Below are 24406 nucleotides of genomic sequence, written 5' to 3'. Positions count from 1 at the left end.
CTGCGGCCCTTCCAACCACCTGGAGTTGCCTTGGGGGTGGGGGGTGGGAATGGAAAGGCTGTGATCCTCCAGAGAGGCTGGCCTCACAGGAATCCCTCTTCCCGCTATCGATTTCCCTTTATCAGATAGCAGGAATATGCATGGGGCCAAATCCCTGATCAATCCCTGCTCTGCGGGTGATCAATCAGCCGCCGTGGGCCCAGCGCTTTCATCGGAGGCAGCTGGGAATGCAGAGAGGAGGTGCCGTCTTTGGGCATGGCCCCCCATCTATCCATCCATCCATCCATCCATCCATCCATCCATCCATCCATCCATCCCTCCATCCATTCTTCCTTCCTTCCTTCCTTCCTTCCTTCCTTCCTTCCTTCCTTCCTTCCTTCCTTCCGGGCAGAGCTCCCTGCTCTTCCCAAGTTATCTGAGAGGCAGGGAAGGGCCGGGGCTGGGCGGCAGCAGCTCCTTGTCCCCCTTGGCCAGGACGCGCTCTGGTGCCCGTGGCAGCCAGGGCGCCGCTGGGGGCTCCCCGCTCCCATCCCCCCATCCCACCTGTGTCTGCGCGGGTCGATGTCCCCGCGGCCGGGGGACCTGACAGTTCCTCGATGACGGCCGGGGATCATTAGAGTGGGGCAGCGGGCACGGCTGGAGCAGGGGGAAGGGCGGGGGGCGGAGCGGCCCCGTGGCCTCCGTTATTGATGGCTCCATAGGCAAAGGTCAGGGTGTCCCCCGGGCTCCTCTGCCAGCATGGGGACCAAGGAGCCAGGAGCCACCGTGAGCACGGGATGCTCTTCCCCCTCGCCCAGCCACACGTGCCGGACTCTTTGCCCCACGTTCCCAGGGCTGTGATGCAGAGAGCAAGGGGAGCACCGTGCTCTGCAAGGACGGACGGATGGGTGGACAACGCAGTGATCTCTGTGGCAACGCTGCCACCAAGGGGCTTCTGTCCCCACGGCTTCCTGTTCATCTCCTTGCCTAGGATGGGGAGCCCTGCACAGCAAGCGCGAGTGTCACCCCGGCCCCGGCCACTTGCCTCCCTTGCTCTGGCCTGGCCGTGTCGGGGGGGAAGATTTACAGGCTGTCAGAGCGAGGGCGGGGGGTCAGCAGGGGTCACAAAGTCCATTTCGGAGAGGTCACCGGCCACTTCTTTCCATCTAATGAAGCCATTATTTGTGAAAGCGAGAGCCCGGGCGGCGCTTCCCTCACCCGGAGCCCAGCGCCCGCCTGCTGGGACGGGAAGGGCTCTGCTTGTCGGGCGCCTCTGCCTGGCACCGTGTCCCAGAACAAGTATTGCCTTGTGGGACGGGGCAGAACAGAGAGGTGGAAGGAAAAGACACGGAAGAATTTCCCTTTACATTTAGTTATTTGTTTATTTTGGCGTTTTGCTCCCCTCTTGCTTCTCTCCTCGAACATCCCAAGCGGGACGAGGAGGAGGCCCAGGAGAGGAGGAGGAAGGGCGGGACCCCCAGAACCCTGGACAGGGAGCGGCGCCGCTTCAGCACCATGGCCAGGGCCGCCCCGGGCCGTGCGGCTCCCACGGGCGCGGCGGCCCCACGCGTGGCGGGGGCCGGATCCCCCCGCGGCCCGGGCAGTTCCTCCTCCCTGCCCCGCCGCCCCCTCCAAGCGGCTCCCTGCGGGGCACGGGGCTCTGCGCGGGAGCGGGGATCCCGCGTGGGGCACCCACGCGGCGGCGCTGATGCGTGCGGGGGGCGGTGCGGGCCGTGGGGCTTTTACAGTTGGCCTCTGTGGATGTGGTGGCCGTGGGGGGTCCCCGCGGGGACATCCCCATGCGCGCGGCCCCGGGGGCGGCGCTGTCCCCCGCCGCCGGGCCCGGCCGGATGGCGAGCGGGACATTGTCCGCACCGGCCACCGGAAATGGAGGCGCTGGTCACTCGCCCTTTGTCCCTGCCAGGCCCCGGGGGACATCGCGGTGTGTGTGTGTGGGGGGGGAATCCCCCTCATCCCCGGCCCTAAGCGCCGACCCCCCGCGCTGCCCGAGCGGGTTGCGCCGCCCCGGGGTGCGGAGGAGCTCGGGGACCGGGGGGGGTGCACGGCCCGAGGGGGGGTGCAGGACCCACCAGTGGGCACGGCCCGGGGGTGGGGGGCACGGCCCTGGGCTGGGGGGCACGGCCCGCGGGGGCGCACGCTCCCGCTCCCGGACCCGGCCGCTCTTCGGGCCGCCGGAGCACGCGACTTTTTCCCGCCCGCTGGTGGGTTTTTTGCCCGGGATGGGGTGGGGGGGTCCCCGGGGTGGGGGGGTGCCCTATTGCCTACGGGGAGTGGGGAGGGGCGCGATGCTCCGGCGCCGGCCCCAGCGCTGCCCTCGCGGAGCCGCGCGGGTCGCAGGTGGCTTCGCTTGCGCGGGGGATGCGCGGAGAGCCGTGGGGGCAACTCGGTGTCCCCCCCCTTCCCCCGGGGTGAGGGGGTCCCACGGCCCCAATGCACGAGCGGGAGGGGGTGTCACGTCTTCGCCCTGACAGGTGGCCTCGTCCTGATTGGGGCGGGGGCAAAAGAGGACAAACCTCCCCAAATCTCTCCCGGAATGTATCGCTATTAACGTGTGTGGGGGGGGGCGGTTAATTAGGGTCACGTGGAGGGGGGGAGGGCGGTCGCCCCCCGGGCGGGCTGGACCCCGCGGCGCGGGCGGCGCAGGGGCCGGCGCGATGGCGGAGGGGGGGCCCGCGCCCCCCGGCCCCGCGGGTGGGTGCGAGGCGGGCGGGGGGGCGCGGGGGCCGCTATTGTCTCCGAGAATTTGGGAGCCTTTGAAAAAAACCCCTCCCGCTCCCTCCCACCCCTATTGTTGGAGTGAAGATGGAGTCAAACCTCTCCCGGCTCCCTCCTGTCGGGGTCTAAGCTGGGGCTTTTTTCTGTTGGCTTTTTTTTTTCTTTTCCTTTTTTTTTTTTTTTCTTTCTTTCTTGTTTTTTTTCGGCTGGGCCGATACCCTCAAAGCTGGCCGAGGAGGAGGAGGGAGGAGGCGGTAACAGCCAGAGCGAGGAATTTGCAAGCGAGGGTCGGGATGGGCTCGGTTTCCAACCAGCAGTTTGCAGGTTAAGTTATATTATTGTCGCCGCCTGCCGCGGCTCTGCAATTATTAATAACCCCGCGCGCGCCGAGCATGGGGGCCTCGCAGCCCCGGCCTCCTGTGCCCCCAGCTCAGCCCGCGCCCCCTGCCTGTGCCGGCTCCTGCACGGGGCTTTGGGGGGCTTTTCAGGATTTTTTTTTAAACCCTCTTTTTTTTTTTTTTTCCTCCTTTTTTTTTTATATATATATATATATTTTTTTCCTTCTTTTATTTTTTTCCTCCTTCCTGTCTCAAGATGAGCCCAAAAGTTCAGGACTGTCCCTGGAGGTTGGGGCCGTTTTGGAGCTGGCAGCTCCCACTGCAACCCAACAGCTGCTGCCTTAGGAGAAGGGACTAGAGCGACTTTTCTCTAGCGTGGCTTGCTGAGGACAGGGCAATTTTGGGGTGCTTTTTTGGGCATATTTTTCCTTTTTTTGTGTGTGTGTGCTTGGAAGTTATTTTGGGTTTGTTTGTTTACATTTTTGGGGGAATGGGTTCAGGCTCTTTTCGGGGAGGAAGGGGGGATTCCCCCCTGGTGCTGCCTTCCTTTCCCTGGCTCCAGAGCAATCCCCGTGTGCACAGAGGCAAAGCTGAGCTCTGTGTCTGCGGGAGGATTTTCCCCTTTCTCTGTGCCCCAACCTGCAGGATTTGGTCCCCATGGGGGCTACCTGCCCCTCCTGGGGCAGCAGAAGGGCTCAGCGGGGCCAGGGGCAGCCGGGGGGACCCTGGGCTCCTCTGGGCTCAGCTGCTTCTCGGATCCATCCCCAGGTGCCAAGACAGGCGAGGAGGCGACTGGAGACTCCCCCAAGGCTGAGAACGAGCCCCAGCTGCTTCATGGCTCGGGCATCTGTAAGTGGTTCAACGTCCGCATGGGCTTCGGCTTCCTCTCCATGACCGCCAAGGGCGGCGCGGCGCTCGAATCACCCGTCGATGTCTTCGTGCACCAGGTACGCGGGGAGGGCAGCAGGGAAGGGGATGCAGCCCCCAGGGACGCCGCTCGGGATGGGGCCTCCTGACACGGACATCCGCACCCCCCATCCTGGGATGCTCCGGGCTCCCGGGATTTGTCTCCAACCCCTTCGGACTGCTGGAGCAAGGGGAGCCCAGAGCCAGTTGCCCCTCTGTGGCCCAGGGTCGCCTCTCTGGGGAGCGATCCTGTAAACCGATCCCGGAGCGATTTCATTTTCTCATCATGGTTCCCTGAGGAGCCTTTTGGAGCCACGAGGGGCCCTGATCTGGGGAGAGCAGGTGCCCGTGCGCTTGGAAGGGATGAGTGTTGCCGGCTGGCACGGGGCTGCTGGGGTGAATCTGTGTGTTCCCCCATGTGGATGTGAGGTCCTGGAAGCCTCAGGTCGGGAGGCTCATCCTCACGGGAGGATTGAGCTCTGCTCTGGTTCCTGTGGCTCCCACTGGGATATTAGAGAAACAGAACAGTCTTTTGAGCGGCAATGTGCACTCATCCCTGTGCTGCGCTCCTGGGGGATAAAATTCCTCCCCCAAACCTGCCCCGCTCCCAGTGTGCGGACTGGGAGTCTGTGTGGTGTGCGCTGCTCTACAGCGACGGCCGTCGGGTATCTGGGCTTGAGCCGCAAACGTCTTCCCGAGCCGGGCAGCACTGCGTGTGTCCGCTCCGCAATCCTGCCCCAGTGCAAGGAGAATCGCGGCTCCCGGGATGTAGCCACTCGAGCCACCCGCACAGCCAGGGCGCGAGTCTGGGATGCTGGGGAAAGGGGCTTGGGGACGGCACCCAAAGTGCCAGGCGGTGCAGGAAAGGAGCGTAGGGCTCGCTTGGAGATGTGTCCGTGCCGAGCAGGCTGGCTCCCTCTGCTCCCGTTTCCTCGGTGCGCTTGGCGGCAGCCGTGCGGGGTCTGTCCTGCAGTGCTAACCTAGTGAGCGAAGGCGCGCGGAGCCCCGCGTCCCTGCCGAGCAGCACAGGGACTCGCCGTTTGCAGCGGCTCCGTCCTGGGCTCTCGATGTGGCTCCGTTTGCCAGCAAGATCCCAAATCGTTCGCGGGAGCCCACGCGGCCCCACCTGGCAGTTGCTGCTGTGCAAGGAGCAAACGGGGCTTTGCACGCGAGCACAACTTGGTGCAACCCGCACGGAGGGGCTGCCTTGTGCTTATTGCTGCTGGCTGGTTGAGATTATGGGTTGCTTGCAGTCCTGCAGGAAAAGGGAATCGGGCAGGGTGCCCTAGGGGAAGGTCACAAACTCACAGCATCACCCCTGGGAGCCAGGGAGCTGCAATTTGGCATGGGAAGCGCAGCAAGCCTTGGGATGTGTGCGGTGTTTGGGGAAAAGGAGCAGGGAGATAGTGATGGGGAGCAGGAGCTGAGCACCAGTGCTCAGCCTCACCGTACTCGGCATCCCAGTGAGAGGGAGCGTGTGCTCCGGTGCCATCCTTGCTTTCCCGGGCAGCAAGTTGGACCTGGAAGGGCAAAAGCCAAAACTCAAGGTGCCCCGGTGCAGGGGTTGGGGTTTAGTGGAGCCCCGAGAGTCCCTTCCTTCCCCTCACCATTTACATGTGTGAGTGATGACCCACAGGAAGTAATTGTGGGAGAAAGAAGGGAATTGGCCTCTTTAGATCTATTAAATCACTTTATTACAGGAACCAGGTCTGAATGGCCCCTCTCTGCGGGGTGCGCGTCTCCAGCGCTCTCGCCCTTTATCTGATCACAAAGAGATTAAAATCTCGGCAGGACAGGAGACTAACAGGGCTCCTCCAGGGCTGCCTGTCCTTCTCTTTGTGAGCCCAAAATGAGGCATTTGGGTTAAAATGCCTCCCCTGGGCGCTGGGGAGGGGTTCGTGGGGAGCTGTGTGCGGGATGGAGCCCGGGGGAGCCTGTCGCACTGGGGGCGCGAGACCTGAGGGGGGTCTCGAGTTGCCAGCGCTGGCGAAATGCCCCCGAAATGGCTGTTGTACCCCGGGGGACAGCGCCGCTGGGCTCGCACCTCTGCTCCCGGTGTCTGGTTACAGCAGCATCCCGGGGAGCTGGGGGAGCACTTGGCAAAGGCGGTAAAACCTGGAAAGGAGAGGGGAAATTCGGGCACCTCCATCGCCTTTTCCCTGCTGCCACCGGGCTCTGCGGGCCCTGCTGGCACCAAACCCGGCCCCGTAGCCCCGGCTGAGGTTGCCGGGGGGACCAGGGCAGCCGCTCATGGGCTTGTGCCTGAGCTTGGCATCTCGGAGTGCTTTTCCAGCCCTCTGCTCTCAAGAGAGATTGAAATCCTTGGAAAATGCCGTTTGGGCCGGTTCATTCAGCCCTTCCTGTTCCCTGGACAAGGGGAGCACCCGAGTCTCCAGTCCCGTGTGCAGGACGTTGGAGATGGATGTGGCAGGACCTGCCTCCTGCCTGAGCATCCAGTCACCGGGTACAGAGGACCTGGGACCCCTGCATGGCCACGAGAGACCTCTGCTATCTCCCCTTCCTCCCCTAGCCCTCGAAAAGGGCCCAGGGCCAGGCCTTGTGCCGGGTTATCCTGTATCCCGGGTTATCCCGTATCCCGGCTCCACTCGCTGCCGCAGGGGCTACTGGGGCTGGGACACAAATGTCCCTTCACATCTTGGTGGCTGTGGGGGAAGGGAGGCAGGAGCAAATTGAGCAAATCTTCCTCCTTATTTCTTTTCTATTTTTTTTTCCTAAACTATTTTTTCTCATTCTTAAAATCTCTGTCGGTATAAAACTGCACTGCATCCCGGGAATCCGGCTGCAGCATCCCATACGGAGCCGGCTTTATCCTCCTCCCTGAAACCCCCTCCTCCGAGCACAAAAAAAAGTCTCCTGTCTCTGTGTAAAGATTAACTGATGGCTGCAGGCGCATCCCTGCCCCCATCTGCCCGCAGAAAACACCCTTAAATGGTCTCCGAGATAAAATAGCCCAAATGAATGGGATTTCTCCTGTTCTCCCGGGGCCTGGGAAGGGCCAGGGCTGCCCCGGAGACCTGGGATGGACCTGCTGGCTCCGAAACCCTCATCACCCCCCAGCTTTACATCCTCATAGGAATAAACTTTGTTCAAGGCTGCAACTGCCAGTTGGGTCGGGGCTGGTGAGCACGGAGAAGTGCGGTTATTCCCAAAGCAGGAAATTAATAGGGAGCAGCTGATCCCAGCTAGTGTCCGAGTGGAGCTCTGGCGACGTCGGGAGTGGTGGAAAACAGAAGGGTTTGGGTTTGACCCCCCTCCAGGGGCGGTCACCTTCGGGAGTGGGAGTTTGATCCGTTTCGCCACAGAAAGCTGAGAGGGAGCGTTGCAAAATCCCTATCCTGGCCGTGAAGTAACTTTGTTGGGATTGTGTTTGGATAAGGAGAAAAGAAGATCCTGGAGGTTCTCACTGCGGGATAGGCTAGGACAAGGCTGGAAAAGAGCAGGAAGGTTGCGGTGATGTTCCCGGTGCTCTGCCAGCCTGGCTCCTGCGGGAAGTCCGTCTGGAAATGGAAACTTCCTGGCCACATAGCTGAGCCAATTCACGCCCTGCACGAAGAGCGGCTGCCCTGGTGCCAGGGAAAAGGCAGGATGACTTGGGAAGCTGCAGGGGATGCAGCGGGCAGGAAGGACCTGGCATCTGAGGGCTGGTTGTGGCCAGTGGGATGCTGGAATCCTCCCTAGGGGAATCGCTGTGCTGGGAACTGCTGGTTCCAATGGGCCCTTGGGGCCGCTCCGTGCTGCAGGATTCAGCGCTGATCCCTCCAGGCACAGCGGGACTAGGAGCGAAGGAGGAGGGGGATGTGGTGGCCTCGCAGGCCAGCCCGGCCTTTCCCTGGGGCTTTGCTTTAACTCTGCAGCCCGGCCCGGCGAGTTTTCCGAGGCCTTTAAGGTCCAAGCGATGCCGTGTTCCTGCGCAGAGAGGGCAGCGCACAAAGCCGGACTCATGAACCGCCCGGCCTGGGAATAATGTGTCCTTGTGCGGCAGTGACCCCGGTGCTGCCGAGGCCCCCAGCACGCTGGGACGGGACAGGACGGCTCCTTGGAAGAGGAGCTGGCAAAGGAGGTGCGGGAGGGTGGATAACAGCCTGGCAGAGCGATGCCAGGGACTGTGCAGGAGCTGGAGCGATTAGTGCCAGCCTTCATCCTAGTGTTCACTCTGGATCTTAATGATGGCGTGGGAAATGCCCGAGCTAGAGCGCGCTTTAAAGCGCAGTGTTAGTGTGTGGATGAGAAAGGGTTTGTAGCGCTAGCCCCAGGGGCAGATCATTCCCGGGGCAGCGTCGTTCCAGGAGGCAGGATGGCTCCCAGCCGGCACCCGCTCCCGGGGCTTCCCGGTGCTCCGCGAGGCCGCATCCGCTCGGGCCTCCCTTCCCCCCGACTCCCCCCCAGGAGCCTGGAACTCCTGGAATTTGCTGGGCGCGCGTAAGGGACAGCGCCAGCCCTTTGTTCTGGGGCCGGCCCCGGGCGCTCGGCAGGGGCCTCCACGCCGGGCTCTCCCTTCGACCCCCCCATCCGAACCTTGTTGGCTGGATTTTGGGGAAGGGGCCGCGCAGAGCGCCGGGAAGGCCCCGCTTTGTGTGTGGTGCCGGGCCGGGGCCGTGGGGCCCCTTCCTTTCCTTTCAGTGGCAGGAGGTATGCGGCCGATTCAATGGGCTGCAGTTTGATTACCTATCTGATAAGGCAGGAATGCCAGTAATGCCGGCGCGCCGAGGGGGCAGGGGATGCGCTGGGACCACCGGCCACTCGCCGCTCACTTCAAAAGGCAGCAGCGGGGCCGGCGTGGGGGGCGCTCGGCATCCTCGCCCACTCGCAACGGGAAAGAAGCAGCTTCCCCAGCGCCGCTTTCGGCCTCCTCTTCCTCACCGGTGCTGCCGAAATGGGGACAAGAGCAGGGCCTGGGGGCTTGGGGACCCTGGGGCGGGTGGCGCCCTGGTTGTGCGTGGTGGGGGGGACACGGACGCAGGGACGTCCCAGTCGAGCGGGGGGCCGCTGTGCCGCGGCCAGCGGGTCCTTCCGCCCCCTGCGGCAGGCGGCTCCGTGCCGGGAGGTTCTGCTGGCGCTCGTGTAAACACAGCTGGGCCGCCCGATAGGGATCTCCGCGGGCGGCTGCTCCCGGCACTCCCAGGGAGCCCCGTGCCGCTCTGACGTGCGCTGAGTTTGCCAGGCCTGTGGCCAGTGTGGCTGCGCTGCGGGGGCTCCTGCCTCGGCCCCAGCTATGAGCCAGCCTGTGCAGGCAGCACTCGGCCTGGCACCCAGGACCTCGGTGTGTCCTTGGGCACCTCGGCAGTGGCTTTGGAGCAGGTCCGGGTGTTGAGGATCCCGTGCGATCCAGGTGTTTGATCCCAGCTGTGCCCTGAGCGGGGGGGAGCTCCGGGATCCTCCCCCTGCCCGGGGACACGGGCACGTCCTGTGTGACCCCCTCAGATTGGCAAACGCTGAGGTTTTCTCCCTCCCCGCTGGTTTTGGGGGTGTTTCTGCACGTGTGGCTGGCGGGGGGCAGCGGCACCACGTGACCGTGACTCAGGCTCCCGTGAATGGGCCAGCGGCTCCATTCATAAAACGGCGGGGACCAGCTCCCGGCGCCGGGAAGCAGAGCTGCCGGCCCGGCCGGGGAGAGCTGCTCCTCCTCGCCCCCCATCCAGGTCCATCCTAACTCCCAAGTTTGGTTTGGGCACTGAGCAACACAGCGATGCCAGGAGGGAAAGAATGATCCAGGGCCAAACGGCAGCTTCATGTGGGAGCATCCAAAGGGCTGGAGCTGCACGGAGTGGCAGCAGCAGCTTTGGTTGCTGCTCTGCCCAAGGGTTTGCCTGAGCATCTCTGCTCCTGTAACTGAGCGGATCCTCCCTTAGGGTCCCGGTTCCTACTGCACACTTTGCCCGTGCTTTATCCGCAAATCCCTCAGACTTTCTGGAACTCGTGCAGGGAGGTTGGCTCCCCAGCCAACAGCTCCCGCCTATCTTCAAGGAAGAGCAAAGCCGACACCAAGGCGGGACGTGGAGGACGTTGTGTCCGTCGCGTCCTGGGACGATGCCCCCAGCGCTGGCGCCTGTCGTGGGCCCGCTGGCCCCAGCAGCAGCCCTGTCGGGTGCAGGGGTGAGGGGCTCAGGCCCCTGCGCCCACGAGAATGTTCTTCTGCAAAAGTGGGTCCCTGGGGCGCACTGGGATGTGGGGAGCGATCAGCCGGGGTGGGTCTGTCCACGGCGCTGACCCCTCCGTCTCTCTCCCCCAGAGCAAGCTCCACATGGAGGGTTTCCGCAGCCTCAAGGAGGGCGAAGCCGTCGAATTCACCTTCAAGAAATCGTCCAAAGGTTTGGAGTCCATCCGGGTGACCGGCCCTGGCGGCGTCTTCTGCATTGGCAGCGAGAGGAGACCCAAGGGCAAGAGCCTGCAGAAGCGCAGGGTGAAAGGAGACCGGTAAGGGGTGAGACCCCCGGCGTACCCGAGCTGCTAGCGCTGGGAAAGGCGGGCAGGGATTGGGATGTGCCAAGGCAACGGTCCCCTTGGCACGCAAGCATGGTGGGGATGAGCTGGCCGGGGAGAATTTCTCCAGGAGAAACCTCTTGGTGGGTCGGGAAATGGCTGGACGCCCGGGCAGGATCTCCCAACCCCGGAAACGTTCCCAGCCAGGCTCCTGTCACGGAGCTGCGAGGTTGGAAGGAGCCTGGGAAGGAAAAGGAGCGCAAGTGGTTGCGGCCATCTGAGCCCCAAGCAGGGTTTAAAACGGCCAGAAAGCAGCTCATCCTCCCCAAATTACTCCAGTGGGAACACGGTGCCCATGCAGCCGTGGTGGCAGAGATATGGGATGAGCCTGGCATGGCCTGCCTGATGCCAAAGGCCGGGATTGGTTCTTCCTTCTCTAGCCGGAGATGCTGCCCATGCCCCCGATGGTCCCACTCCTCAGGGGCCTCCCTCCGTGCAGGGGCCACAAGGAGAACAGAGCCGAAGGGCTCCCGTCCTGTTCTTGTCCCCGCGGTGCCTGCTTTGGGCACGGGCGTTTGCTGCCATCTCCTGGTCCACGCAGCGCTGCGGGGCCAAAGCCCAGGTGCCGGGAAGCTGGCGGGATGTGGGCAGCCTCCACGGGCTCCCCCCTTCTCAAATGCCCTCTTCCCCCCCAACCTCAGCAGGTGCTACAACTGCGGCGGGCTGGACCACCACGCCAAGGAGTGCAAGCTGCCGCCGCAGCCCAAGAAGTGCCACTTCTGCCAGAGCATCGCGCACATGGTGGCCAACTGCCCGGCCAAGGCGCAGCAGTCGCCCGGCTCGCAGGGCAAGGCGGCCGGCCTCCGCGAGGAGGAGGAGGAGGGCGAGGTGCGCAGCCCCGCGCCCCTGCCCGAGCCCCGCGAATGATGGCGGGCGCCGGGGGACGGGGACGCCGGGGGGGTCGCTGGCGGCTGCCGTCCCCTCCCTGCCTTTATTTATTGGCTCCGGCGGGTCGCCCTCCTCCGGCCTCCCCGTCCCTGCCGAAGCCAACGCCGAGGGAAGCCTGCACTAGGACGTGCGTGAATGACGTATCTTTGGTTTGTTTGCCAGCTTAGGGTTTTGGGTTTTTTTGGTTTTTCTTTTTTTAATATATTCCTTTTTTTTGTATATTTTAATCTTTAAGGAAAAAATAGGCCAAAAAAATTTAAAAAAAATTTAAAAAAAAAAGAAAAAGAGAGAGAAAGCGAACTAGAGAGAAAGGACCTCATTTCTGCAACTTATTCTCAGGTATTTGAGCAATCTCAGGGATAAAATGCCTCCGTAGCCAGCACTGGATAGAGAGGAGGTTTTTTTTTCTAACAGCACAAAGTGACAAAGCTTGTCTGGAAGCGCAGATCTACCTCACTGGGTGTTCGCTGGGTGGCCCGGCGTGTTGTTGAGCTTTCTGGTTGTGTTTTTTTGGGGGTGTGTTTGGGTTTGGTTTCCTTTTGGTCTGTATTTGAATAGCCTCTTTCCTACCGGAGCAAGGAGGGGTTTGGGGCTGCAGGGAAGGAAGGAGAAGCCAGCGGCGCCCTGGGGAGGCCACAGCCGGTAGGTCCCGCTTTGTCCCGGAGGATTCCGCTCCGCTCTGTGCCAGGGAATCTCAAGTAGCCTCTGGAGAAACCTCGTCCTCCTGGCTTTCTTGGGCAACGCCGCGTTAAACCTCGCAGCCCCGGGGCCGGCTGGGCCCTTCCCTGGGGAGGGCGCCGTGATTTTTAGGCTCCCTCCTTATTTTTAGGTAGTGCTAAGTTTAGATGTAGACGGGGACAGGGATGGGGAGCGTCTGCCCCACCGGTGCCGAGGGGACCGGCTGCGGCTCTGCCGGGGCGCAGCGTCGCTCCCGCAGCTCTTCCCCGCTCCGCTAGTTTTTAGGGTGAGGTGGTGGTCTCTTTTTGGGGGGGGGAGGCTGGGGGAAAAGTCTCTTGAGTTCTCGGGGAGCTGGACGAACCTGCTTAGGGTCGCCGCTTCTGTCTCAACGGGGTAAATGCAATAGAGCACACCAGGTTGCGGGGGGCACCGCTGGCCTTTCCGGACCCCCTCGGTCGTGCTGGGTAAACTGCTGCCCCCCCTAATTCTTGTTTCTGTCTCAAAAAATCATGTAGAACCTTTCCCCTTCTCCTCCGGTTTGATATTTTTCTTTTTTTTTCAGTGACTTTCTGCTAGGTGTCTAGTCTGTGTAAATACCTCTGTAAATCTCTCCTCTTTCTCTCAGTATTCTCCTTGATTATTGTTTACAAAAGTAAGAGAAAAAGGGAAAAAAATAAACAAATAAAAAAGCCAAAGCATCTAAAAGGTTTTGGACCAGGGAGACAGGATCTTCTCTGCGTACTCTGCCTTGCAGCTCTGCCAGTGTTGGGGGGATGACTTCTGTAGCCATTCCTGTCCTAGGCAAAAGCAAACGGAAAACAGCTTACTGAATCGCTCAGTTTTTTTTTTCTCAGGGCAAATACGGGACCAGGATTCAGGAAAAATAAAGAAGAAAAAATAAAATCAGGGGATTTTTATAGGTAGAGGGAAGCCGCAGGGCAGCGGAGGGTGTTTCTTGACTTGCCTTTCCTCCCGGTGTTTGCTCTTGTGGTTCTTCCCCTGTGTCTTGACAATAAGGAATAAACTGCTGCATCCTCCCCTTGCCTGCCCGTGTGAGGGTCCCGGGCACGGTGCATTACGGGGCCACGCGGGGAGCACGTGAATGTACGAGGACCGAGCGTCCCTCGTGAGGTATTTCCTCCCCTGGTGCAAAGAATAAAGAGATAAATAAAGCCCCAAGTCACGAGGTTTGTCTACGAGGAGACGGACGAATGTAATTCCATGTTTACTGCTAGCAACCAAAGCTTGTTTGTGTCGAACGCGTGCGTTTTGATGAAGTGTTGGGGAGGGGGCAGCCCCAGCCGCAGGTCTCCTGCGTGCGCCCTGCGGCCCGTGCCAATATTCCCTCTGCTGCACGGACTTCCCCCTCCTTTTTTTTTTTTTTTTTTGTGCCTTTTTTTTTATTTTTTTTTGTACTAACTATGTAAAATGTAATTTTTTTTCGTTATCTTTTCTGGAAAATAAAACTAAAGCCTGTGGGCGACGGCTGCTGGTGATGTTTTTTGGGTGGTGCTGCGGGTTGTTGGTTCCTGGGGCTGTTGTAACTTCCACCCTCTATCCCCTCCGCTCAAAACACCCGGTCCCGCTGCCCCCATCCACCTCCGCCCCGCCGCGGCCGCCATGTCGCCCCGGCCCCGCCTCACGCGCCTGCCCCGCCCCCTGCTCCGCCCCGCCCTCCCCGCCTGGCGCGTGCGTCCTGGCCGCACCCCCCCCCGCGCGCGCCCTACTGCGCCTGCGCGCAGCCTCCCTCCCTCCCCCTCCCGCTGGCGACGGCGGGTGACGTCAGCAGGAGTGCGCGTCACCCTGCGCTGAGGGCTGCGGCGGCGGGCGAGGTAACGGCGGGAGCGCCCTGCCGTGAGGACCGGGCCGGGAGCGGGACCGGGACCGGGACCGGGCCTCGGCCTCCTCCCTCCCCGCGACAGCTCCTCGGCTTGGCCGCCTCTCGATATCCCGGGAGCTCTCTGCCCCTTTTCTGGTGGGATCAGCCGCTTTTCCGGGAGTGAGGAGGGTGTTTTTCTGTGGGAAGGAGCATGGGAGAACGTAGCATGTGGTGGTGGTGGAGGAAGGGGCATCCTCAGGGCCCCTAGCAGCGGGTTCCAACGGCTGCTTGTCTCTCTCGAGGTGCTCCCAGCTGCGGGAGGTGAAGGTTAGTCTGGAAGCTTAGTAAAGCTCGGGCCTGTTGAAATATTTGGGATGCGGATAACGTGGTGAGAAAGGAAGGTTTTTATAGCCCCAGAGGCTGCGTTTTTGTGCTTGGGAAGAGCGGGGCCCGTCTGCGGTGGCAGTAGTGCAGCTGGCAATTGGGCAGTTGTTTGTTCTAAGGGTTAACAGCAACTTGAGTGTAAAAAACATAGTGAAGATTCATTTCCTAGGTGTTCTCTAGGCATCCAGCTGCCTAGATGAGGTAGCTGGATGGCCAGCTACTTAGATGGCAATCCAGCTACCTCATTGCCTGCTTATGCTTGTATCAGTACAAATGATAAAAGGAGCTCCAGAACAGTTCATCGAAACTTATTTTTCCCAAACTGATCACTTATAGTATTACTTTGGATTTTGGCAGACCCTCTGACCCTTTTATTTTCATTTCTTAATTAAAGAGAAAATAAACTCACAGTAGAAGACATGTCGTGGATCAGAGAAGGTGAGCTGACCATCATAGAGAGGTTTTGTGCCAACATTATTAAGGTAAGGAATGAACCTTAACAAATGTTAATGATAGTAATAGCCTCTATGACAGCTCAGCTTTGGAAAGATAGCATTGCAAGCAACGTTATCACCTATTAATTCAGGCATTGGATGTATTTACCTAAACTGTATTTAGGGCTGGGAAGTTACTTGGGCTGTGGGCAGTGTTTGCCAGCAATGAGCTGAGTTTCACGGCTTCCAGGATTGTGTTTCCTTGCTGAGGGAGACAGGACGTGGGAGGAAGGGAGGAAGCAAAATGTTCCAAATGTGGTTCTAAGAAATGAAGCTGAATTTCTGCTGAGTGAAATTACAGCCCCTCAGTTCCAGGGGAAGTCTCTCTGCTCAGCAACCTTGAAGCTGGCACTGTTGCCCTCTCAAACATATTTGTGTGAGTTTAGTGAAGTCAACCAAAAGAAATGCTGCCCTAAAAGGGGGAAAAGTGATGACTTTATTTATCTTAAGTGTGTCTGTAGCAACACTTGTGAACTCCTAAAGCAAAATTGTTTAGGATGACAATGTGAAACTCCCCTGTGTCTGCAGAGAGGTAGCTGCATCAGAGCCCTCTTCTCTCCTGGGCCTCTGTCACATAACAGAATATGGAGGAATAGAGTTGCTCTTCATCTGAGGCAATTGTCAGTACTGAAATGTTTTAGAGAGCCTAAAATAGGATTATCAAAAAGGTAATTAGCTGCTCTTTACAGTTTGAGGATTTAAGGTAGGACTATTTGTAGGAGTGAAATAGGTGGTGCTGCCAAGAACAGTGTGGCTGAGCTCTCTGCGAGACAAGATGCCAGCTTGATCCTTAGCCTCCCATGTCATCCGCTCTGTGTCACCTTTCCCTATGTTCTAGGCAGGTCCCATGCCCAAGCATGTTGCCTTCATCATGGATGGCAATCGCCGTTATGCCCAGAAGTGCCACGTGGAGAGACAGCAGGGGCATTCGCAAGGCTTTGAGAAACTGGCACAGGTGGGAAAGACGTTTGCTGCCTCTAGGTTGACTGTTGCAAGCTTGAGCTGTGTTCACTGCTTTGCTGATATGTTTGTTATTTTCTTCTCTGGCATCAGGCCCTGTGCAGAGCTAATTCTGCTTCAGTCTGTAAAAGAGGCTAGTTTCGTGGCTATGCTCTATTTGGAGTCTGCTATAAAATTTAATAATGGATTTGAAGTGGAACTACGGAGACTTTTCTCCATCTCTTTGAGCTATAGTTGACTCTCATCATCAGATGGAATGCGTTATCAGCTCTTAATGATCTTAATTTCTTTTGGCCCAGATTTACTGTAGTGGGGAATTACAGGAAAGTTCTAGCAGCTGAGCAGGTGGGTCTTGCCTGCCTGCCTGATTTCCTGAAGCTACTTACCTGATTTCAGTTTTTAATTACCTTTTGTCTCCTTACAGACTCTCCGTTGGTGTTTAAATCTGGGTATCCGGGAGGTCACTGTTTATGCATTTAGTATTGAGAACTTTAAACGCTCCAAGGAAGAGGTGGATGGACTAATGGATCTGGCAAGGCAGAAATTTAGCCGCCTACTGGAAGAACAGTAAGAATCCTCTCGTATCGGTTTCCCGGAGGGTGGCATAAAGGCAGAACATGTAATATCCCCTTAACTTCTCTTATGCAACTTGTGAAAATGGCTTAAATGAGGGCAGAGGTTCCCCACCTCCACCCAGTGATCTGTGTTCAGGGTCTGTGTCGACCTGGAGGTGACGTATGGCTCCTGAGCATGCTCTGTCTCCAAGCACGCCAAACTTGTCTGTATTTTATGGTTTATTGCAACATGATCCTGTCCACTTACTTGAAACAGTGCAGCTTTCAGGTGAACACAGCACAATCATACATTTTGCTTAGGACTTGAGCCTGAGGTGCCTGTTTTCATGAAATATCAACGCTTTGTCTTGAATTCTGGTCCAGTGGCCTCAGAAAACTTAGAGTTTTAATTCTGCAGCATGTGTCTGCAGCCCTTTCTACAGAGGGACATATAGTGTGAGAGGTCACTTTTTGGAGTTGGGGACCTAGTTCGTGTGTTTTTTGTAGTCAGAAGTAGTACAACTCTTAGTGATCTGTTGCTCAGCAATTTGGTGCATATATTTGTGTCGCCATTCTTCCTGGGTGAGAAGAATGTGCATATTGGGAGGAGGTGCTTATCCAGCTGAAATAAATTGGTAAAGCAGTGAGGGAGTGCAACTGGAATAAGCAGACGGAAGGGATAACTTGTTTTCATCGTCAGAACTTGAGAAGAGCAGGAATACCTGAGCACTGTGGTACATTATGACTCGAGGAGGCCACGAACTTGCAGTCTATGCTAACTGCCCTGTTTTTACCCAATGTGACCCTCAATCACAAGGGAACTTGTAGCATTGGTCAAACAGCAGTAGGACCCTGAGAAATAACATGAGTTTCCTATCTCAGCTGTTTTCTGTTTTGCCATCCTCTTGTTAATGCACTTATCTTGCCTTGGATCAGAAAAAAAAATACTGTTGAGATGACCATTATTATTTGTTTCCTGTGTTCTTAATTTTTCATTAGTTAGATGTCTATGTACTTCCCCACCCCTGCAAATATGTATTTCCTAACCTCACATAGGAACACCTAATCTCTGGTCATTGTCTAGTGCTTTGATTAAGTCTGTAAATCAGAAATCTGTATGTAGAATCATCAGTTTCCCTTTAGGGAATGGTTTGGGATGGTGAAAACTAAGTCATCTGTGCGTACCTGAAAAATATTTGGTCGCTATATGTGATTTTTTTTTTTTTTTTTTTTTAATTCTGAATTTTGTTAAACCCGCTGCATGTCTGCAGTTTTCATTTGGTGGATGTTACACAAGGCAGACCTGGCTCTCGTCCAGCCAGGATCTGTTTTCTGCAGCCCTAACTTGTTGTTGGATGTAGGGAGAACTTGAAGAAGCATGGTGTGTGTATCCGTGTCCTTGGGGACCTGCCACTCCTGCCATTGGATATTCAGGAACTGATTGCCCAAGCTGTGCTGGCAACGAGGAACTACAACAAGTAAGTAATGAGTAATGCGCTGTTCAAAGCGGCTGATACTTGGTGTCTGCCTCGTGTACCTAAAGACTGGGATTTGGCAGATACTTGGCACTGTGAGGGTGACAGAGCCCTGGCACAGGCTGCCCACGGAGGCTGTGGAGTCTCCTTCTCTGGAGGTCTTCAAATCCACCCGAATGTCACCCTGTGCCACATGCTGTAAGTGCCCCTGCTAGAGCAGGGGTTTGGACTAGATGATCTCTAGAGGTCCCTTCCAACCTCAACCATTCTGTGAGATACAACATAGATGTTTTTCTTTTCTTGCAAGCCTGTGTAATTCTTCCAGAGAGATTCTTCTCTCTGCCATCTGCTGAGTCCTTCTCTAGATTAGCTTCTTTCACATTTTTACATATTTTTCTTTTCAGATGCTTTCTAAATGTCTGCTTTGCATATACCTCGAGACACGAAATCAGCAATGCTGTGAGGGAGATGGCTTGGGGGGTGGAACAAGGGCTGCTTGAACCCAGGTAATTCTCCTCTTTCTGTGTGAGGCTCTGCAGCATAAGGCTGCCTGACTTACCCCTTACACTTCCTAGTAACCTCCCAGAAACTAAGTTGCTTTAAAATAGATTCTATTAAACTAGCCTGCCTGGAACAAATAAGTTACTATGCAATTGTTTAGTTTTTATTATTTTAATTACCATGGTGATGGGTTCACAAGCCAGACAGAAAAGAAGTTAGGTCTGTGTCTTAAGTTAGTTTAAATGTGAAGGCAGATTTTATGCCACAATAATTGGCTTCTTAACTGGCAGTCTTAGCTATGAGGTCAAAGAACAGATGAATCACGAATATTGGACTGTTCCTCCACCCTGGAGGAACAGTCCTCCTCTGCTGTCTGCTTCAGAGGGAAGTTTTCAGTCTGGTTGGGATACTGCAGTATGTCTCAAAGAGTATGAGGGAAATGCTCTGGGGGCTACAGCAGCGTTTGAAATAGCACGTGGAGCAGCGTGTGTGTCCAAAGGAAGCTGATGACTGGCTGTGGTATGGCTCCAGCCACCCAGTTTTAATCTGCAGCCTCATGTTTGCAAAAATCCTCAGTAATTCTGGTTATGTAGTACAACCACCATCAGGTTGTGAGGGTAATCTCAATGGAGTGCATCTGTCTTCCTTAGCGACGTGTCAGAATCCTTGCTTGATAAGTGTCTGTACACCAACAACTCCCCAGACCCAGACCTCCTGATACGAACCTCAGGAGAGGTCCGGCTGAGTGACTTTCTGCTCTGGCAGGTAAAGTCTTTAATTTCTTTCTTTCTTTTTTTTTTTTTTTTTTCCCCTCAATATTTTTCATCCTTGCTTAGGAGAGTTCTGCTGGATCCAGGCACAAACTGATGTGAGGGTTTTTAAACAATTGCCTGCCAAGTTGTAGGTAGTTTGAACAAAAAAGGAATGTGTCAAATGTTTCTGTCAGTAGTAGGGATTGAAGAATTACCCTGCTGATGTATACGTAATGTGCATGACGGATTTGTTGATGTTTTACAACTTTATTTGACTTTGGTAATGAAACAAGACCCCGCTCAGAACAGCAGCTGAGGGTGGCAAAGTAAATTGAAATGCCTTGGTCCACAAAACTGAGGTACAGTAACACGTGCAATTCATGTATTTGCAATTGCATTGATATTTTTCTTTCTTTTTCATGTGCTAAGCAATATTAAAATGCTTGTAACCCAGGCTTTGCAGAGCACATTGAGAACATTGAGTCAAGTGGTTTTACTTAATGTTTCTTTGGCAATATATACAGCTTGGAGCCAAGAACCAAGTTCCTTTAAGCAACCACATCAAACATTGCTCTTCCAAGTCATTTAACTTGTAAGTTCATGGAAGCTGCCTGGCCTGAATTGGATTGCTCCACAAGGCATTCTTCCCACCTCCCCGCGTTTCTGGGCACACGTACGGCCTGGACAGGTGTCAAAGGTGGAGACTGATGTTTCTCTTGTTGGCAGTCCTGGCAGGGCTGTCTGGGAGCCTGAGCTTGTACGTAACCAATACAGCCCTACTGAGCAGCTGAATGCTTTGTGGATCTGCTTGGCAAGAGGCCCCTCTCCCCTGCCGCTGACTGCGCTTTGTTCAACAGAAGTGGTAGAAGAGAGTGTTTGTTTGTGCTTCCACCCTGCCAGGTCACAATTTAAAGCATTAGTGTAAATTTACTTTTGCTGGTAGTAATCTGAGCCCTAGCAACCCCAAAGTAGAAAAAAAAGGTGCTACTGGGGGTGGTTTTGTGGCACCAAAATGTCCTTGCAATGTTCTCTTGTGTGGAATTGATGCTGAGATTTTTCTTAGAATGCTGTGAGTTTTAGAAAGAACATGCACGGTCCTTTTTAAGTGTTATGTCTAATAGTGATGTTTGCTGAAAGGTTACCTGCTTAATTGAAACTTTAAGGAATCGATGGCAAAACTAGGTGTTTCACTTGAAAGCTTCCATCTTGCAGCTCTAGGATACCATCAATGCAGCACAACTCTTGGATTCGTTACGTGGTTTAAATGCAGTGAGTGGGCGGTGAGGAATATCACAAGATGTCATTTGGTAAATGTCTCAAGTGTCATGAACTGATCCTCAGTTCATCTGTTGCTCCTCTAACTTAGCCTTTAATAGTCCAGAACTGCTATTTTAGTTTTTCTGTGTCTGCTATACTTCAGCTGTTAGAAATACTTCTGTGAAGACTGAAGACCAGCACAGCATTAAAAAGAATTCTGCTGGATACTTGTACAGGAATGGATGACACTAATCCCAGCATTAGAAACAGACTAGGTAGAAAGGCTCTACACTGTACAGTTTCAAAGTATCCTAGCTATATTTTATTTTAAGTAGAATCTGATAATGCAACCTAAGTAAAGCCTTTTTGGCAGAAAAGGCATATTTTGACTGGGCTTCATTTTGATGACTTTTCCTTGACCAGATGCCTAAATTCTTGATGAACTTGCTTTCTGCAGACATCCCATTCGTGCCTGGTATTTCAGTCAGTGCTGTGGCCAGAATATTCCTTTTGGAACCTTTGTGAGGCTATCCTGCAGTTCCAGATGAACTACAGTGCTTTACAGGTAAGGGAGCCTTAGGGAGCTGGAGACACAATATTTTGTTCACAGAACAGCTCTGTAACACGCTGGGAGATGAGATGAGAGGGGATGAAGTATGAACAAAGGAATTAAACAGTGCATTTAATGCATTGTTTTAATAGCAGCTTATTCCAGATGGGCTACCTCTGTATGCCTGTAGCTTGTTACAGCATCTTAGGATGAGGACAAACTCTTCCCTGCCCCTCTACCCTCCCCAGAATAACCAAGGTTTCTAAAGTCACCTCTCTCTCCACTGTTCATTGCCACTTCACCAGCTGGAATGGTTCCTGCTCTTTACCTGGCAGGACAGAGCAAGTGAGTGCCCCTGATTTCTAGGGGGCAAAACTAGCCAGTTTTGAAGCCGACTTCAAACTCAGCGTGGCTCAGCCATATCTTTTCTGGTGCATGGGCAGAATTTCACTTCATCCCAGCACAACAAAAATTATTTTACAGTGCCAAAGTGTAGACTGATGAGTTGAATATAGGGAGGAAGTGTGGTGAAAAGTATGAGAATTCCTCATTAGAGTATTTTGTAATTTTGCTTGCATGAAAGGCCAGTCTTCCCTTAATATGTGCCTGTCAGGTTATATAACAGTGACCATAGTCGTACTTCTTTTTAATGAGGCTTAATCTACCTATATGCAGATGCAATCCTGATGTTAGAAGCTCTATGCCTGCCAAGTTAGGATATGTGCAATGAGAAGAAACCCAACAGTGTTTCTCTGCAATATATTTCAAATACTTGAGGGTAGGCAGAAAGAGAGCTACCACCTTTTCCTTTATGCTGCCCATCATGCTGTGTCTAGAGCTGGTATGTTATTAGAGCACAGGCATTTGGCAATGCTGAGCCCATTTACTGCAGCCAATTAGCTCAGTACCTGATCATCAGCTCAGTTGCCCCATAAATCATTGTTCTGAATCCCCCCAAAGCCTTTCTACTGCCATGTGAATAGGTTCAAAGATTCTGTGATGATACTGGCAAGGATAGCTTGTGTGCGAGGCTGTGATGTGAAAGCACTCCTCTGCTCTGTGCCTCTCTGATTCAGGTATCTGAGGCTTTTTCCACAATCTGTCGTGACCTTTATCAATTTTAACTAAGAGTTAATGCTATGAGCAGAGCTGTATCTCAAGGAGAAGGTCCTGAAGGATATCCCTGTATTTTCTCTAACCAACCAAGCAGCTGCCTCACAGCACAAGAGATGCACACAGAGCCTCTCTTTATTTTACCTGCAGACTGATGGCCAAGCAGAGGTGGTTTCTGCTGTTTGCTACCTTGTACGTGCACCACAGATGGGCAGGGAGGCCTGGTGAAGTGCTAACACTCTGCTGCTTTTCACTCTAGAAGGCCAGAGACTCCTACATGGAGGAAAGGAGGCGGCAACAGATGGAAAGGGATCAGGCTTATGTGACAGAGAAGCTGCAGCAGGAGGGGGTTGCATCTCATGGAGACTCTTCTCGGCGTCGACGGACACTGTTGCAGAAATGCACTGCCATGCGGGAAGAGAGAATCCAGGGCTTTCTGCAGGCGCTAGAGCACAAGAGAGCGGACTTCTTTGAAAGGTTGTGCACTGTGTCTGCATGACATGGGTGCCGGGTGGCTCTTGGGAAGACAGTTTCTAACTCTGAGGAATAAGAGCTGCTGCCCAGAGGAATTCCCTTGGTGCGGATCTCCAGTTGGGATGCAGGGCTGCTACAGGACTTTACATCCCCAGTGGCACTATCCAAGTGCCAACTCTCCTGTTGTGTGAAAGCCACTGAAGAAAATGATGGCATCTTTCCGTCCTGATGATATAGAATACACACCCCTTGCCTTTTCTCCACTCCCTGGTATTTTACAGGCCTGGATGCTTTGGGGACGAGTAGGTTACTGGAATGAGCTTCCAGTTCTGTTACGCCCCTCATGAATTGGCTGAGGAAAAGGAATTCAGTGCTGTTAAATCAGGCTGGACTGAAAGTTTTCTGTGGCTTTGCAGTGGGGAATCTTTTGCTAAGATTTCCTTTGCTATTCCGTGAGATGTCCAACTTCCATTCCATATAGAGAGGGTTATTCCTGGTGTGTAAGTGGGTCTGTGCCCAACAGTGGCAGAGATGCTCCCCACTCCCTAATAACCTGTTTGTTTTCTTTTTCCCCTCCTGACTCCTGGGTTTTACATCTGCTCTTGGCTTCCAAAGAACTAAATTGAAGTGGTGTTAGCCTCACTGTAAAGAAGGCACAAAGCTTCACCTTGCTGTCAGGTCCCGTGAAATCTTAGCAACAAGGGCAGAAGGGACCCAAAAGTACCCAAAGCTGTTAGCGATGTTGGAACAGCCCTATTGTTTTGCAGGAAGCAGGGGGAAGGCTCCAAGTAGGCAAGAAAAAAGGATTGGTATAGACCTAAATTAATGGATTAAAGAGGAAAAAAAGTTGGCTAAAACCAGGTGATGGTTACAGTAAGAGAGAACTAAGCGATGACAAACCGTCCTGTTTGCAGTGTGTTAGGGTAGGCTTAGTTCAGCAGTACAGTAGCCAAAAACAACCAATCCCTAATGAAAATGGTTTAAAAGTGCTGTACAGTTGATTCAAATTTTAGGGAGAAGTATTTGTTCTTAATTCTGTATCAGCAGGGAGAAGAAATAGTTCATTTCCAAGATCTCCAGGATTTCTGTTTCTTAATTCTCTTGTTTCTGTCCCCCAACAGTAATCAACAGAAAATGTTGTCCTGCTTTAGTTTCTGCTCTACATACAGGTGCAGCAGTTGCAGCCATTGCTGTTTTGAAAGAGATCCTTTTTACCTCAGATGAGGACTAGAAAATGGAGATTTAAAAGATTAAGTGCTGCAGACTCAGCACATGGAATATGATTGTGAAGAGGGTAATTAAGTTGTCAAACCATGAATAAAGCATTTTCATACCAAACTTTTTTTAAAAAAAATGAGCATTTAAAACTATACAGAGCTTATTTTCTAAGTTTTAATGAATTTGGCATCCAGATCTGATATTGTTTAACCTGTGACAAGACTCCTTATCTGATTCCTGTTAAAATGGAAAGAATTTCAAGGCTGTAGTCTTTTACAGCATTGCCTGAGCTCTTTTACAGCATTTGCTGATGTCCCAAGACTTGGCTGACTGAAGCACTGTGCAAATGCACCCTCCTGCGTAAGTAGTTCACAGTAGCTTGGATGAAAGTATGCAGAGATGGAAGCTGTCAATTTAAGCTTATTTTGTGGTATTTTGTCTGTTCTTCACACTTTTGTTTTCATTTACATTTTTATTTTGTCTGTCTTTATGTTGCACGAAGTTGTCTGTGGAAATAGGTTTTATTCTCCATGAGACTGAGCACTCATGAGTCTGTTTTGTGAGGCAGACAGGCGGATTGTCTTCCCTCCAAGAATATATATTTGACTCGAAAAGGAGGGGAAGACCAGTAAATCAGATCATTATTATTAAATGAACAACCAGAACTACAGTGGTGACTTTCTGCAATGTAATGTACTCTTGCAGCTCTGGTAACTGAAACATGATTTACACTTGGTTTGTCGGGAGAGTTTTGATACCTTTCTGTGAGAGTAATTGCTGTGGTTGAAAAAGAGCAACCTTCAGGCCCACAAGTCCTTCAAGTGATGGT

At 54.2% G+C, this 24406-nt stretch overlaps 2 protein-coding genes across 3 annotated transcripts; both read left to right on the top strand.

Moving 5' to 3' along the window:
• The first annotated feature begins 2909 nt into the window (after positions 1–2909).
• Positions 2910–11342, top strand: LIN28A (lin-28 homolog A). Its single transcript, XM_026043370.1, has 4 exons — positions 2910–3039; positions 3822–4000; positions 10210–10394; positions 11105–11342. Exons 1-4 carry the CDS (start codon positions 3009–3011, stop codon positions 11325–11327), a joined length of 618 nt encoding a protein of 205 aa, XP_025899155.1. The 5' UTR covers positions 2910–3008; the 3' UTR covers positions 11328–11342.
• Positions 11343–13832: 2490 nt separating this feature from the next.
• Positions 13833–24281, top strand: DHDDS (dehydrodolichyl diphosphate synthase subunit). 2 transcript variants are annotated; one of them, XM_026043369.1, is made up of 9 exons: positions 13833–13858; positions 14624–14711; positions 15562–15678; positions 16108–16250; positions 17599–17715; positions 18117–18218; positions 18864–18978; positions 20680–20787; positions 22145–24281. In XM_026043369.1, exons 2-9 carry the CDS (start codon positions 14649–14651, stop codon positions 22382–22384), a joined length of 1005 nt encoding a protein of 334 aa, XP_025899154.1. In that variant the 5' UTR covers positions 13833–13858; positions 14624–14648; the 3' UTR covers positions 22385–24281. The 2 variants fall into 2 exon arrangements, with proteins under 2 accessions (XP_025899154.1, XP_025899153.1); XM_026043368.1 differs by lacking the exon at positions 13833–13858 and adding an exon at positions 14084–14172.
• The last annotated feature ends 125 nt before the right edge of the window (positions 24282–24406 follow it).

The sequence above is a fragment of the Nothoprocta perdicaria genome, unplaced genomic scaffold (genome assembly GCF_003342845.1).
Source record: "Nothoprocta perdicaria isolate Ctin4 unplaced genomic scaffold, notPer1 scaffold_33, whole genome shotgun sequence".
In the NCBI taxonomy this organism is placed as follows: Eukaryota; Metazoa; Chordata; class Aves; order Tinamiformes; family Tinamidae; genus Nothoprocta; species Nothoprocta perdicaria.
This window is presented reverse-complemented; position numbering and strand designations above follow the sequence as displayed.